This window comes from Passer montanus, unplaced genomic scaffold (genome assembly GCF_014805655.1).
Source record: "Passer montanus isolate IOZ18808 unplaced genomic scaffold, ASM1480565v1 scaffold19, whole genome shotgun sequence".
NCBI lineage: Eukaryota > Metazoa > Chordata > Aves > Passeriformes > Passeridae > Passer > Passer montanus.
The window spans coordinates 8,637,733-8,650,395 of record NW_024366480.1 but is presented as its reverse complement, the minus strand read 5'-3'; the positions used below and the strand labels follow the sequence as shown (position 1 = coordinate 8,650,395).

The 12,663-nt window shown below is 36.8% G+C and overlaps 1 protein-coding gene across 2 annotated transcripts in view; it reads left to right on the top strand.

Moving 5' to 3' along the window:
• The window catches only part of CEP192 (centrosomal protein 192), a 56,897-nt gene extending 48,678 nt beyond the window's left edge, over nucleotides 1-8,219 (top strand). For both annotated transcript variants that reach the window (XM_039706302.1, XM_039706303.1), the window contains exons 41-44: nucleotides 1,408-1,529; nucleotides 2,423-2,546; nucleotides 3,015-3,073; nucleotides 7,735-8,219. In XM_039706302.1, coding sequence (XP_039562236.1) covers nucleotides 1,408-1,529; nucleotides 2,423-2,546; nucleotides 3,015-3,073; nucleotides 7,735-7,873 — 444 coding nt within the window. In that variant the 3' untranslated portion in view covers nucleotides 7,874-8,219. The remainder of the gene's footprint in view (nucleotides 1-1,407; nucleotides 1,530-2,422; nucleotides 2,547-3,014; nucleotides 3,074-7,734) is intronic.
• Nucleotides 8,220-12,663: the final 4,444 nt, after the last annotated feature.

Genomic DNA, 12,663 nt, shown 5'->3' with positions numbered 1-12,663 from the left:
GAAAATCTTTTTAAACTCTGTGAGTAAAATAATTCAAATTTTCAAGCTATACAAATTTCTGCGTTCCTGAGGTGTCTTTGGATCTGCAGCACTCAATTGTAACCATTTGGAGTGTTAATATACTGCTCTCAATTGAAACAGCAGAAGTCAGTACAGGCTGTGGTAAAGCAAGCAGTATTTCAAGATGCCCTTATAAAGACTGGGGTAACTTCTGACCATTTTCCATAATGTACCTTATTCTCATGCAGTCAAATTGCCTTTTGATAAATTAGAATTTTAATGATAACAGAGGCATGATGCCCATTGTTTTCCACTACATGGAAAAATAAAAGGGCTTGAAACAAGACACGTGTGGAAATCCCTTCTTGTCTTTATTAGGTTCTGCTAGGGTTCTTGGGTTATTTGCAACTGAAAAATATATTCTTTAAAATAAGATTAAGATTTCTTTATGGCTGCTGCTATTTCTGACAGACTGATTAGCAGCTCTTTCAATAGAAGAAATGAATGTCTAAAAGACAAGTTTGTCATAGCAGCTCTATTGAAGATGAATCTATTTTTTTCATCTTCCCTGCGTCAGGGAATCAACTGCTTGTCTAAAACGTCAGCACCATTTCAAAAATTGACATAATGTTGTACAACCATAAGTGTAGGAGGTTCTTTTGGTTCTTTAACTTTGTTGAAGATGTTGTGACCCAAGGGGACTCCAAAGAAATCTGGCAAGATTCACTAAGCAAGACAGAATTTGAAATTGGTTATTTGTCCAATTATTCCCATTGGGTGATCTGGTTGCCTTGTGTTAAAACACCTTAAATGGGGGTCTTGGTGATGGTAAATATTTTGGCCTAATTTCTGAATGCAGAAAATACCATATCGCTTACCATATCTGCTTCTGCCTCTCTGGAGAGGCCTTTCTTTGAGAAATATATATTATTCATAGTACAAAACTATTACCAAGCTTTTTGCTATTTTGAGAATTCAGATTATAATGCTGACTTATGCCTTCCTTCTTTCTGAGCAGTTGTTTAGCCAAACTGGTTGTTCTTGAGGAATAATATCTGCAGAGGAAGTGAGGGGTTATTTGGCTTTTAGTAAAATCTTGGTTGCTTGCAGCCTTTTTGATATTCCACCTGCACTCCTAGTTTGTTGTGAAATGTCTAGTAATAAATAAGTACTTGTAAAGCACAGAAGCCTCTGACGTAGTCCTTCTAACTAATTGCTTCCATCTCAGTGGTCCAGACTCTCATGCTCCTGAAAGATTATTCTTTATGTAAAAAAGAATATTCTTCTATAAAAAGATTATTCTTTAAATAAAAAGTCGTGGATTGGGTAAGGGGAATTACTTACATTCCTGAATACTTAAGTACTTTTGAACTTGGAGTTTACAATCTTCTCTGGTTTTTCCAATAGAGTACTAAAGCAGAAAATGAAACACCAGTTGTGAAATCTTCTCCAAGTGCCCTCAAAAAAACTGAGCTTCCAGTTACACCAGAAAGGAAAGCTTACTCTGAAGGACAACCAAAAAGAATAAGGTATGTATGGACAAAATCTGACAAGAGTGTGTCTGCAGCTGGGCAAAAGGGTGAGGGAGTAGAACCCAACTCCCCAACCAAAACCTTTTATACTACTGGGACTTCTATGTGGTGAAACAGGCTTCACAGAGAGTCTGTGCAGTCTCTGTCCTCAAATGTTTGTGGGATTTAACTGGTCAGCTTGCTCTGACCTCACACCTGAACCCTGACTGGAGCAAGAGGTTGAGCTAGAGACCATCTGAGTATCTTCTGACCTGAATGATCCTGGGATTCTATGTTAGAGTGAGCAGCTGTGAGAAAAGGACTTGCCAAAACCTCTTAGTGTCTTTGTATAGTTCAATTTCCATGCCTTTTCAGTTGAGTTTCTAAGTTGTCTAACTATGATATGCTGTGGTAAATGAACTGGTCTTGGCAGTAGAATTTTGTGTATGCTTTTTGTATATTTGCCATTTGGACACCCCAATTCACTATGAAGTCAATTCTGAGAAAACCACAGTACTGCATATCTTAACTTTGATGGTCAGTCTTAAGTTAATTGTCAGTTCTTTTACAATGGGATGATGTGAATATGGCAGAAGAGTAAAGTGTTTGCTCAAACCTGCAATCTTTGATAAGACTCTAGGTCTCTGTAAAGCATATGGGGGAAAAACTCAGACTGCAAAAGTTCATATAAGTAAATTCCTGTATATTTATGCTACAGTGATGCTTTACTTATTCTGTCTGGCTCAAATACCTTGCCTACAAAACTTAAGGTGAGAGTTGATGTTTTCTGAATCTTTCCATCTTTCCTATTTATTCTCAGAAAATACTCCTGTTACTTCAAGTGTGCAATCAATATGCACTGATCATACAGGTCAGAAATGTTAATGTCTTAAATCCCTTTTTCAAATCAGACAAAAAGAGGTCGTTCAAGGGGTATATGCACCAGAAGATGTCTACGTTTTTCCTCTAACCAGAGTTGGGGAAACATGCACATTAAAGGTCCACTTGCGGAATAACTCCCGTGTAACCCATGTGGTAAGTCTGACAGACTTCATCTTAAAGACATACTTGTAAATACTTTCAGTTGCTCAACTGCACTGTTTTTTTCTTTTTTACTCTTGACAAAGATTGCAATAGTACATGTCTTAGTTTGCTAGCTCCAAAAATCAATATTTGAAAAATTTTGATGTGTATTTTTTCTGTTTTGTCTGACTGAATAACTGAGTGTATTTGTAATATATTAATAGGAAAGTTTGGTAGAACATAGTTTGCATAGGTTTGTTATTATTCTGATTTACTGATTTTAATTTTTAAAATTCATTCAAAATACTTAAATAAGTTCTTTTCTTTACTGTTCACAAATGTGGGCATTCTATATTTTTAAACCCTGGGTCTATGTAAGACTGTATTTGTAAGTGACCTGATTTATCTTACCTGTGTCATAAATTGAATATGATGGACTTAAATATAGTGCACTTCTAAGCATTTTGTATTAAATTACAGCTGAAATTTGTAAAACCCAGGGAGCCTTTCTACATCAAGCACTTGAAATACTGTCTGAGGTGAGTAATGCATATGCTAACATTTTCTCCTAACAAAAAAAATTAACCAAATAATTCAGTAAGATAAATGTTTTCTATATATGTACAGTGCTAAAATGTACATATAAATATTCTGGATGCTTTTGTGTATGGTCACTGGTTTTGGGTTGGGTGAGGCTTTTTTGGTTGGGTGGTTTTTGTGGTTTGGTTTTTTTTTCTTTTTTTTTTCTTTTTGGTTAAACTGTACTCTCTAATCTTTGGTTTTTTTTTTTTTCTTTTTTTTTTTTTTTGTTAAACTGTACTCTCTAATCTGTTTGAAACAGAATGAGCCCACACAGTTATTTCTGCATCTGCCAATTGCTTCCCTGCAAATTGTTTCTAACAGTGCTGCTGCTTTTAATGTTAAGCCTAATGCTTCATGTAACCATTTGGCATGCTGTGCACAATCAAGTCATTCCTTCCATTTATACTTTCTGCACAACAGACCAAGCAAATTGCCTTCATCATGCTTCTAATTTGACAAACCTGCAGAGCTGCATCAAAGATTCTCTGCAAGCACAAGGTTTCAGCAGCCACTGGAAGTGTCTGGTCATACCAACTAGTTCAGCATTTCACCTGCATAAAAGAAATTTTTGAGTTAGTGATAGCAATCCCTGAAAATAAACCCAGTCATCTGTGGAGTTCATTACAACAAGTATGTGACAGTAGTATTAGTCATCTCTTCAAGAAGTACAGCATCTCACATGCTCATCTGCAGCAGTGGGGTTGTCAGGAAGCAGAAATGCTTCCTGAAATTATTGTTTCATTAGAAGTGGTACAGCATACATTCTCAGTGTTTAAACAGGTTCCCATTTTAAACACAGGAAAGCTAAGGATACAGAGAGCAGAAATTGTGAGCAAATCACAAAGGGAGTTAGATATTCTGCCTCCTAATCTGCTCCACATTTATCACAGAGACAGGCTGTGCTGGCGTTAGCCAGAGGTATTCAAGGTATTCTTAAGGCCGCTTTTCAGTGCCAAGTGTTGTAACTCCTCTTAGGCTTGTGTTAGTGCTTCAATTCAAATCTCATCTTTTTATTAAATATTTCATATGAGATGGCACAGAAGGGGTTTTTTGGGGGTAGTGACCAGGATAACATCTATTCAAATAAAGACAACTATAGATCTGTCTGAGGCTGTACAGCAGCAAAGGACAGAATAACTTGATTTAGTCATCCTAGACAAAAAATAGTGACTTCACTAGAAGACACTTGGATATTTCAACAACATTTTTGAGGAATGCTGTAAAAACTATTTGGTATATTTGTTTTCTGCATGAGATTATGAACTACTACTACTACTGCATTTATCTAAAGTAGACATAACAAGTTTAAAAGTCAGTTTACTTTTCTTTTTCCTAGTAACTTTGGCAGTTTTTTCTTTGGTTGCAAATAGCATCTTTTCCTATCTTTTAAAAAATAATTTCTCTGAAGTCAACATAGTGCTCTCCAATTTATGAGCATAAAGCACAGAAGATTTGCTTGACTTGGATAGATGTTTTTTAAAAAAGTGTTAAAAGCGTTTTAAATGGGTTTTATTCAAGAATAGCATCAAGAACGATATCAATAAAACACTGGTAACTGTTTCCTTCTAAACTTGGGCATCTTAGGAAGTAATGCTCAAAAGTAATTGGATGAGAAGATTCTTTGCAGGAACTTGGAATATTAGTCTGTAAATAAGAGTGTAAGAGTAGAAAGTACCATCTCCCATTATGTTTTTTGCCAAAAAAGTATAATGTACTATAAACATGCTCTATTGCATGCTCTTAATTTTGAGGGCCAAATTTAAAAGTAATCCTGTGTAATCAAGTTTTAAATCTAGATAAAGAAAATGAAAGTTTGTATCTAATATCAAGAGTCTTGTCCTTCAGAATTTAGTGTAGTAGTTTTGCCAGTCCTTCAATTGGCTATGCCACCCCAAGTATCAGTACACAGCCCTGCTGTGGAATTCTGTCTGCAATTTACACCCAAAAGAGTTCTGTTTGTTGACAGACTAGAATTTCTTTTTTACTGCAGGGAGAATACTTTTAACAATTGAATCTTAAGTGAATCAAACATATGAATTAAGCATTAAAAAAATGGCAAATTACTGTTTCTGGAAGGACTACCAGGTTGCTATGCCTACTTAAAGCTTGAAAACAAAAGTGTTCCAATTGTTTTGCTTTCAGAAGCCATCTGATTACAGGGTAGTATATGTTTCAGATACTACTAAAAGGTAAAGCTGTTTGTTGAGTTGTTCCCTTCACCCTTCTGGGTGTCAGTGGTCACTGTTCATTGATGAACCATCTGGTTACTATGGCTTAAACTGGGCTAACTGCCCATACTCTTCTTTTTCAACTTACTGCAGTGTTGTGTTTTGAGGATTAGAGGATTAGTTTGTCTGTGAAGCAGACTTCAGAGATGCCTGGCTTTTCAGAAATACCACTTGAAACTGGTTCAACAACCTGTAAAGGCCATACACTATTCAGAGACTAAGTGAATTGCAGGCATAGTGGAAAGTTTGAAATAAAAGGGGTTTTTAAGACAAAAATAGTTAACTGCAGCAGAATTCTACTTGTCCTGAAATGATAGTTTTTTATTACTGTACTTGAGAAAAATCTTCCAGGTTGCTTAATTTCTGACAACATTTATGTTATGGGGTAGCCCAGAGAGCTATTACATCTGGAGTCTGAACTTTTCAGTCTTGCAGCTGAGACAATGAAAATAACTTCTTTCCCTTTGTGTTAGGAATCAAGTGTGATGAGTCTTACCTCAATTGTGAGCATTGACTGACTGCTACAAAACAGGCTATGGAATGTATCATAATGTATCTACATAATGTAGTCTGCTTTTAGGGAAGAACAATAAGGTGTTTAGCACCTGCCCAATGGACACCTGAATTTAGAGATCAAGAGGAATTTAATATGGCTGTCATTTGCTGAGAAGCTGCTCTGCCTCAGTATCATTGAGGTCATATGGTACATATTCTGGAAATTAAAATGTGCCAGCCAGATGTGGCCATCTTTTTGAAAGAGCAATACCTAACTTACTGTTAAGTTTTTGATAAAGTGTAAGTTTGAGTGTGGTCATATTGTTCTTTTTTGAGTAAGTGTTATGTAATGTATTAGGGAGCATACATATATTATTTTGGAGATGATACAGATTTCTGCATGTCTTCTGGCTTTCTGCTGAATTTACTTTTACCTCTGTAAATTCTCAGGTGATGTAATTATATGCAGCCTCACACTCTATTCCTACTAAAATATATGTTTTCTAACGTAATGCATGTTACAGATTAAATAGTCATACTGATGTCCTTCACTTTAAAAAACTGATTTTTGTTTTTTTTAATGAGCTGAGTAAATCTCTTCAGCCTGTATATCATAGACTGTTAAAAACACAGACACTGCCAGATTTGTTATACAACACTTGGCAGCCGTGTATGAGATGTGCAAGTGAGTCGGTTGTATTCCTTTGGTGCACTGTTGATTGTAGTTCACTGTGGTACAATTAGTACTTTATTTTTGTATTCACCTGATAAAAAAATACAGTACCATCCCACTCTTTATTCTAAATGTGTGTACTCTCATTTGATTGACCAGGGTGTTGTTTAAAGAAAAAAAAAGTGCTGACGTGGTTACTTCAGCACAAAGGGTGATAGTAGCAAATGAGAATTGTGTGTAGGGTAGGTATTACTATGCTTTCAGATGTAGGTAGGGGATAGAGTAGAGGGCTAAAATCACACACTGATTATGATAGCTTGAATTAGTGTGGAGAAAAGGAGTACAAAAAGGTAGGAACGCTGTGAGAAAAAGTAGGAGAAATAAACACATCCCAGAGACTTTGGATAATATCATACACTGTTAAGGAAAAAAAATTGATGGTGTAGTAAAAGCAAACAAAACTGTCTTTTCTGTTTCTACTAAGTTAGATGCTGATTATGACACTGTGCATAATTCCTTATTTCAGTTTGTGCCTGTTAGTGCCACCTGTTTCAGTGCTGGATGTTTCTATTGGATGCCATGGAATCCAATAGACTGCCACTCAGAATTTTCAGCTATTGCTTTCACAGCTTACATTTTTAAGTAATTCAGCCTAGTTTTTGACAGATTAACACAGACACCCATTACATTTGGTAAGTTTTTATGTAATCCAAATAGAAGAGGAATTATATAAAAAGTGTAGAATCTCTAAAATGCTGTTTGAGGATGGACGTACTGATTTACAATAATTCAGCAAAATATTTCTTAATGTGGAGGCAATTAGAAGTAATAGAGTTTAGTAGCTTCAAATGCATGGATTTCAGAAAAGAGTTGGAAATTTTAGTGTACTTGTGTGATGTTTGAAGGGAAGAAATGTAGTAATTTTGCTCTAAATAAAGTTTATCCACTGCCAATATTGCCAAGAGGCAGACCAAGCTTACCAAGGTAAACTAGCAGCAATAAAGTATTGTATTACTTTGTATAATCAGAAGGAAAAAATGACCTTAAAGATCAAAGTCCTTCAGAATAAAAATAGATAATCAAATCTGTAAAACTGAACTTGATGATCTGGTGCACATCCAGTATACCATTTTGGTGAAAATCCAAACTAGACAAGAATTTGTCTATCGGGTAGTATTTACTTGTTTATTAACAATGATTATGCCCACAATTTTCTTTTTAGATCCTGTCATTACATCGCTGTGCCAGTCCAGTTCAAGCCAAAGGCAGAAGGAATGTTTGAAGATGTCTTCATCGTGGTAACAAGCAAATATGGCCCAATTAATATTCGGCTATATGGTAAAGCTATTGCAAAAAAATAGAACAGTTTTTAAACTGTTTGTAAGAATTGATAACAGTTAATATAATTTAAAATATTAAAAGATTTGCTACTACATTTCTATACTAATGTCCTACTTGTTTTGCCCTGTGATGCTGCTTTGATGAAAAGTCTTCTGTAAGATAAATGATGGTGCTTGTTTCACAAATCTGTTTTGATAGTAAAAACATTGAGAAGTAACATTGTATGTTGTAAAGTTATCATTTTGTAATTTATGTTTCTGCACTTTTAAAGCAAATGGAAGTTTTGTATTTTTGCATTTATTAGAAATAGCTAGATACTGATATATTTTATTTTAAACATTGTAAATTCAGAAATAAAATCTATTTGTAAACAGTTGATTCTACCTGATTTCTGTTTTAGAGGATTCTCTGCTCTAGGTAAGGGATTAAGCTGCCTCCTCTTAGACGATGCTAAATTTTTGGGGGGCTGTGAGGGAACGGGGTAGGCATTGCAGTCCAGAAACTGACCTGTTAACATCACATTTCCATGAGGTAATGCTGGGATCTGACAATCAGCCTCTACCTCTTTACACAGTTCAATGGCAGTCATAAGCATTGTTTTTAACTCTAACAGTGTGAAAACAATGTAAATTTTAACATGACCAATAGTGCCTTCATCCCTCCAGAATTATGCATCTCACCCAGTGTTCTGTCTCTGAAAGTCACACAAAGATGATGCTACTTTGAGAAGTGATGTAAGCCTGGCTGCTTACTGGTTCAATTCCATTTCCTCAGTATCTGCCACCAGATGAACAAGGATGGGAGGTAGAATTCCATCTATGTCTTTTCTTTGCATTTATTGGCCTGTTTGTGAATTCGCCTGTTCACATTTTTTAACCCTTGTGAAACTTGGGTTAAAGAGCTGTGGAAACTTGTTTCCACAGCTCCATGTGGTAGCAAACTCTAAAAGCTCGCTGTCTATTCTTTTAACAAAATTTAGGTTTTTTCTGTGATAAACTGGATTATTTCTGATTTAATTGAGTAGTCTCGAGTTCTTATATTGTAGGAGTCATTGAACAACAATTCCACCATCCATTGTTGCCGTGTCAGAATCATAGAATAGTTTGGGTTAGAAGAGAACTGTAAAGGTCATCTTGTCCACCACTCGTGCCATGGACGGGAACAACTTCAACTAGACCAGGTTGTTTGAGCCCAATCCAATCTGACCTGAAATTTTGTTTCCATGGGTAGGACATCTTCCACTACTGTGGGCAGCCTGTTCCCAGGGTATAGTTGGCTTTCTGGGCTCCAAGTGCACATTGCCAGCCCATGTGCAGCCTCTGGCTCACCAGCACCCCAGGCTGGCCTAGGCAGGGCTGCTCTCGATCTGCTCATTCCTGTGAATGGTGCTGAGGGCTGCCCTGACCCAGAGCAGCTCTTTGCAATGGGTCTTGTGAAACCTTGAGAGACTGCCATGTGCTCACTTCTTGAGCCGGTCTGGGTTCCTCTGGGTGGTATTCCATCCTTCAGGTGTGTCCTTCCCTGCTCAGCTTGGTGTCTGCAAACTTGCTGAGGGTGCACTCGATGCTTTCTGTATCATTAATGAAGATATTAAATAACACTAGTCCCAGTATGGACAGCACTTGTCACTGGTGCCCATTGGGACTCTGAGGCATTGATCACTACCTTCTGAATGTAACCATCCAGCCAATTTCTTAGCCAGTTAACAGTCCACCATCAAATCCATCTCTCCAGTTTAGAGAGAAGGATGTTGTGCAGGACTGTGTCAAAGGCTGTAAAGAGTTGAGATACCATTTGTACCCCTTCCTGTTTTCACTGATGTAGTCACTCCGTGTGGAAGGCCATCAGGTTGGTTAGACAGGATTTCCCTTTGGTGAAGGGTGCTGCCTGTCTCAAGTTGCCTTCCTGTCCTCTATGTGTTTTAGAATAGCTTCTAGGAGGAGCTGTTCCATGATTTTCCCAGGCACAGATGTGAGGCTGATGGGCCAATAGTTCCTGGGCTCCTCCTTTCTACCATTTAAAAAATGGGTGTAATGTTTGCCTTTTTTCAGTCACCTGGGACTTGACCATCATGACTTTTCAAATATCATATTGCTTGTAGCCTTTGGGTCTGTCTTCTATTTTATTTTTGTAGCATGTATAGTCAAAGCTGCTTTAAGATAGAAGTGCAGGGTTTTGTGTTGTTCTGTCATAGCATATGTACATTATTCCCTTCTTCAGGTTGGTAGGAGTGTGAGTGAAATTTGTTTTAGTAGGAGGTTGTTGGTTTAGCAGCATTTAAAAACAACTGAAATGTGAAAAAGCAGGGTGGAAAAAATTGAAGTACCCTCTGCATTGCCTTTGGTACACACCATCAGTGTTAAGTAAAAGTATACTAAAGCTGCTGTTTCTCAGCAGTCTGGAAACCAGGAAGGGCAGATTTATTAAAAGAAATTAAGCGAGAGATAAGTCTTGTCAACTCCTGATTTTCCCAATATGTAAGTTCCTGTCTGTGAGATACAGTGACCGTGTTCCTTTTGCCCTCCTTCTGCCAGATGTTTCATGTTTCCTTAATTGATGTGATGTCTGTGTACTTCTGAATACAGAATTGGAATAGAGGGAATCTTCTGCCTGCTGCCTTACCTCGACAGGCTTGGCTGCTTCATTTGAGAAAGACCTTAGTGTACAAAAGCCTATATCTGTTCAGTTTTAGAAGCATAATTGGAAGTCTCTTCCAGAGCTGGAAAAAAGATTTAAGCTGCCTTTGAATTACAATAAGGAACCCTGACTTTGGATAATTAAGTATTTGATGTAAATTCAGAATTGTCTTTGTGTTCTGTTCCTGTGCTAGGCCTGTTCCTGCTGTCTGTGACTCTGTTCATGCTTCTGCTATGGACTTTTCCTGAGTTGAGATGAAAAGAATTGGGAAAAATGGTTATGCATTTTTCCTGTGTTTTCTCCTGGTTTGGATGTAAGGGAGGAAAAGGATGCAGAATGTGCTGCTGTGGATACTCTGGTGAACTATGCTTGTGTGCATAAATATGTAAATATATACAGGTGAAACACATCAAAGTATGAGCAAATGACCTGTCCTCATAATCCAAGGGAATCCTGCTTTGCAGGTGATGTGAATTACTTTGGTACCTGTTTGCAGCCCACTGTGCTTGTTTCACTCCTAATATTGACGTTCACTTTCTTTGCAATCACTTCAAACTGGTTCCATTCCTACTCCACAAATGAGATTGCTTCCTTTTCCAAAAAATGTTTGCTTTATTATATAAAAAACTTACAGGCAAGATGATCTTCCTTTGATTCTTACTTTGAAGACGTCCTGATTTCTGTGTACTTCTTTTAGGGATACAGAAAAATAGAACAATTCTGTCCAGAATTTTATTTGATTAGGATTTTAAGCTGTAATACTTTTAATAAAGTAAGCAGAAATAACTTTAGGTAGAATTCTTTTCTCATTTCAATCTTTGACAGCTTTAAAACATTTTTCAATTTTCTCATGTTGCGGGCTGCAATCTTTTGTCTCAGATTGGCAAGATTGACTCAAACGCCCCAAGCAGCAAACTTAAAAAAATGCCAAACAAACCTGAAACTATATCTTTTTAATTATAGTCATCTTACTTGTTGATTTTAAGACCAGTCAGAGATGAAATTCAGAAATAAAGTATTTTTAAAAATTCATTAAGTGTCTAGCACTAAGGATGTCTGTGTACCTGTTCAACCTAATTGGGATATTAGTAATCATAATTATTCAGGAGCTTTGTAAAGTTTTCACATCATTGGCTACAAATGGGGTTGTAATACATTCCGTACACGTGCTTCAGTGTGTTTTGGAGATGGTTGCCCTGGCATCTGAAACTAATTAGTGTTCAGAAAACCTTGTATAGGTGCATATCAAGGCCTGGTTGTCTACAAGATTATTTTGATTATATAAAAGCTTAAAATGGTAAAGAGAATTTTGTGAGTGTTTTTTGATACATGAAGTAAATTACCCAGCGCTGGCTTTTTGAAATAGAATACTAAATACTCTGGGCATTTCTGTTGTAGGAATGCCTGATAGGTAAGATGCTGGTATATCCTTGCTCCTATAATTTGTGGAGAATTTAGGGGGTAACAAAGTTCACTGAGGTTAGTAGGTTATGTGTCTTATGTATGTGAAGCATGTTAGTTTGCAATATAGCAGCATCTTTGGAAATGAGAAAAGGCATTCTGGGAACAGAACTTGGAAGCCAGTGAGAGAGTGGGCAGGTGACATGAGATCAATTGTCTCTATTACTGTAATTAAGTATCCTGACTTTTAGTCACAGCTGTCTTGTTCTACCTTGTTTCAAAAAAAACCTCCAGGTATCAAAAGTTCACGCCTTACTGCTTTCATTGCATAGCATAAATGAAGAATATGCATCTTTTTATCAGAATTACAAACATCAAATATTTGGGTGAAGGATCCACCTGCCTGCCATGATACCTCATATTCAGCAACAAAGGTGACTGTTAATAATTTTTTAAGTGGTACTGTTTGCATCACACCAATTTTCTCCCCAAATTTGCCAGGTGAGTAGAATATTGTTTCTAGCTTCCCATTGGAAAATTTGAGTTGACATTAACAGTAGAAAAGATTTTCCTCAATGTTCTTATAACAGTAATGATTTTTTGCCTTTAGAGCACTGCATTAGTTCACTGATACATCAAGTAATGTGAACTCTGCCTTTCAGATTCCTATGGAGTGTAACTTCAAGTACAGAATGAAGAGGTATTGCAAGCTGGACCATGGTGGACTAAAAAGAGGATTTTCTTTAGACATTGTACTAATTTGGTAAAACTG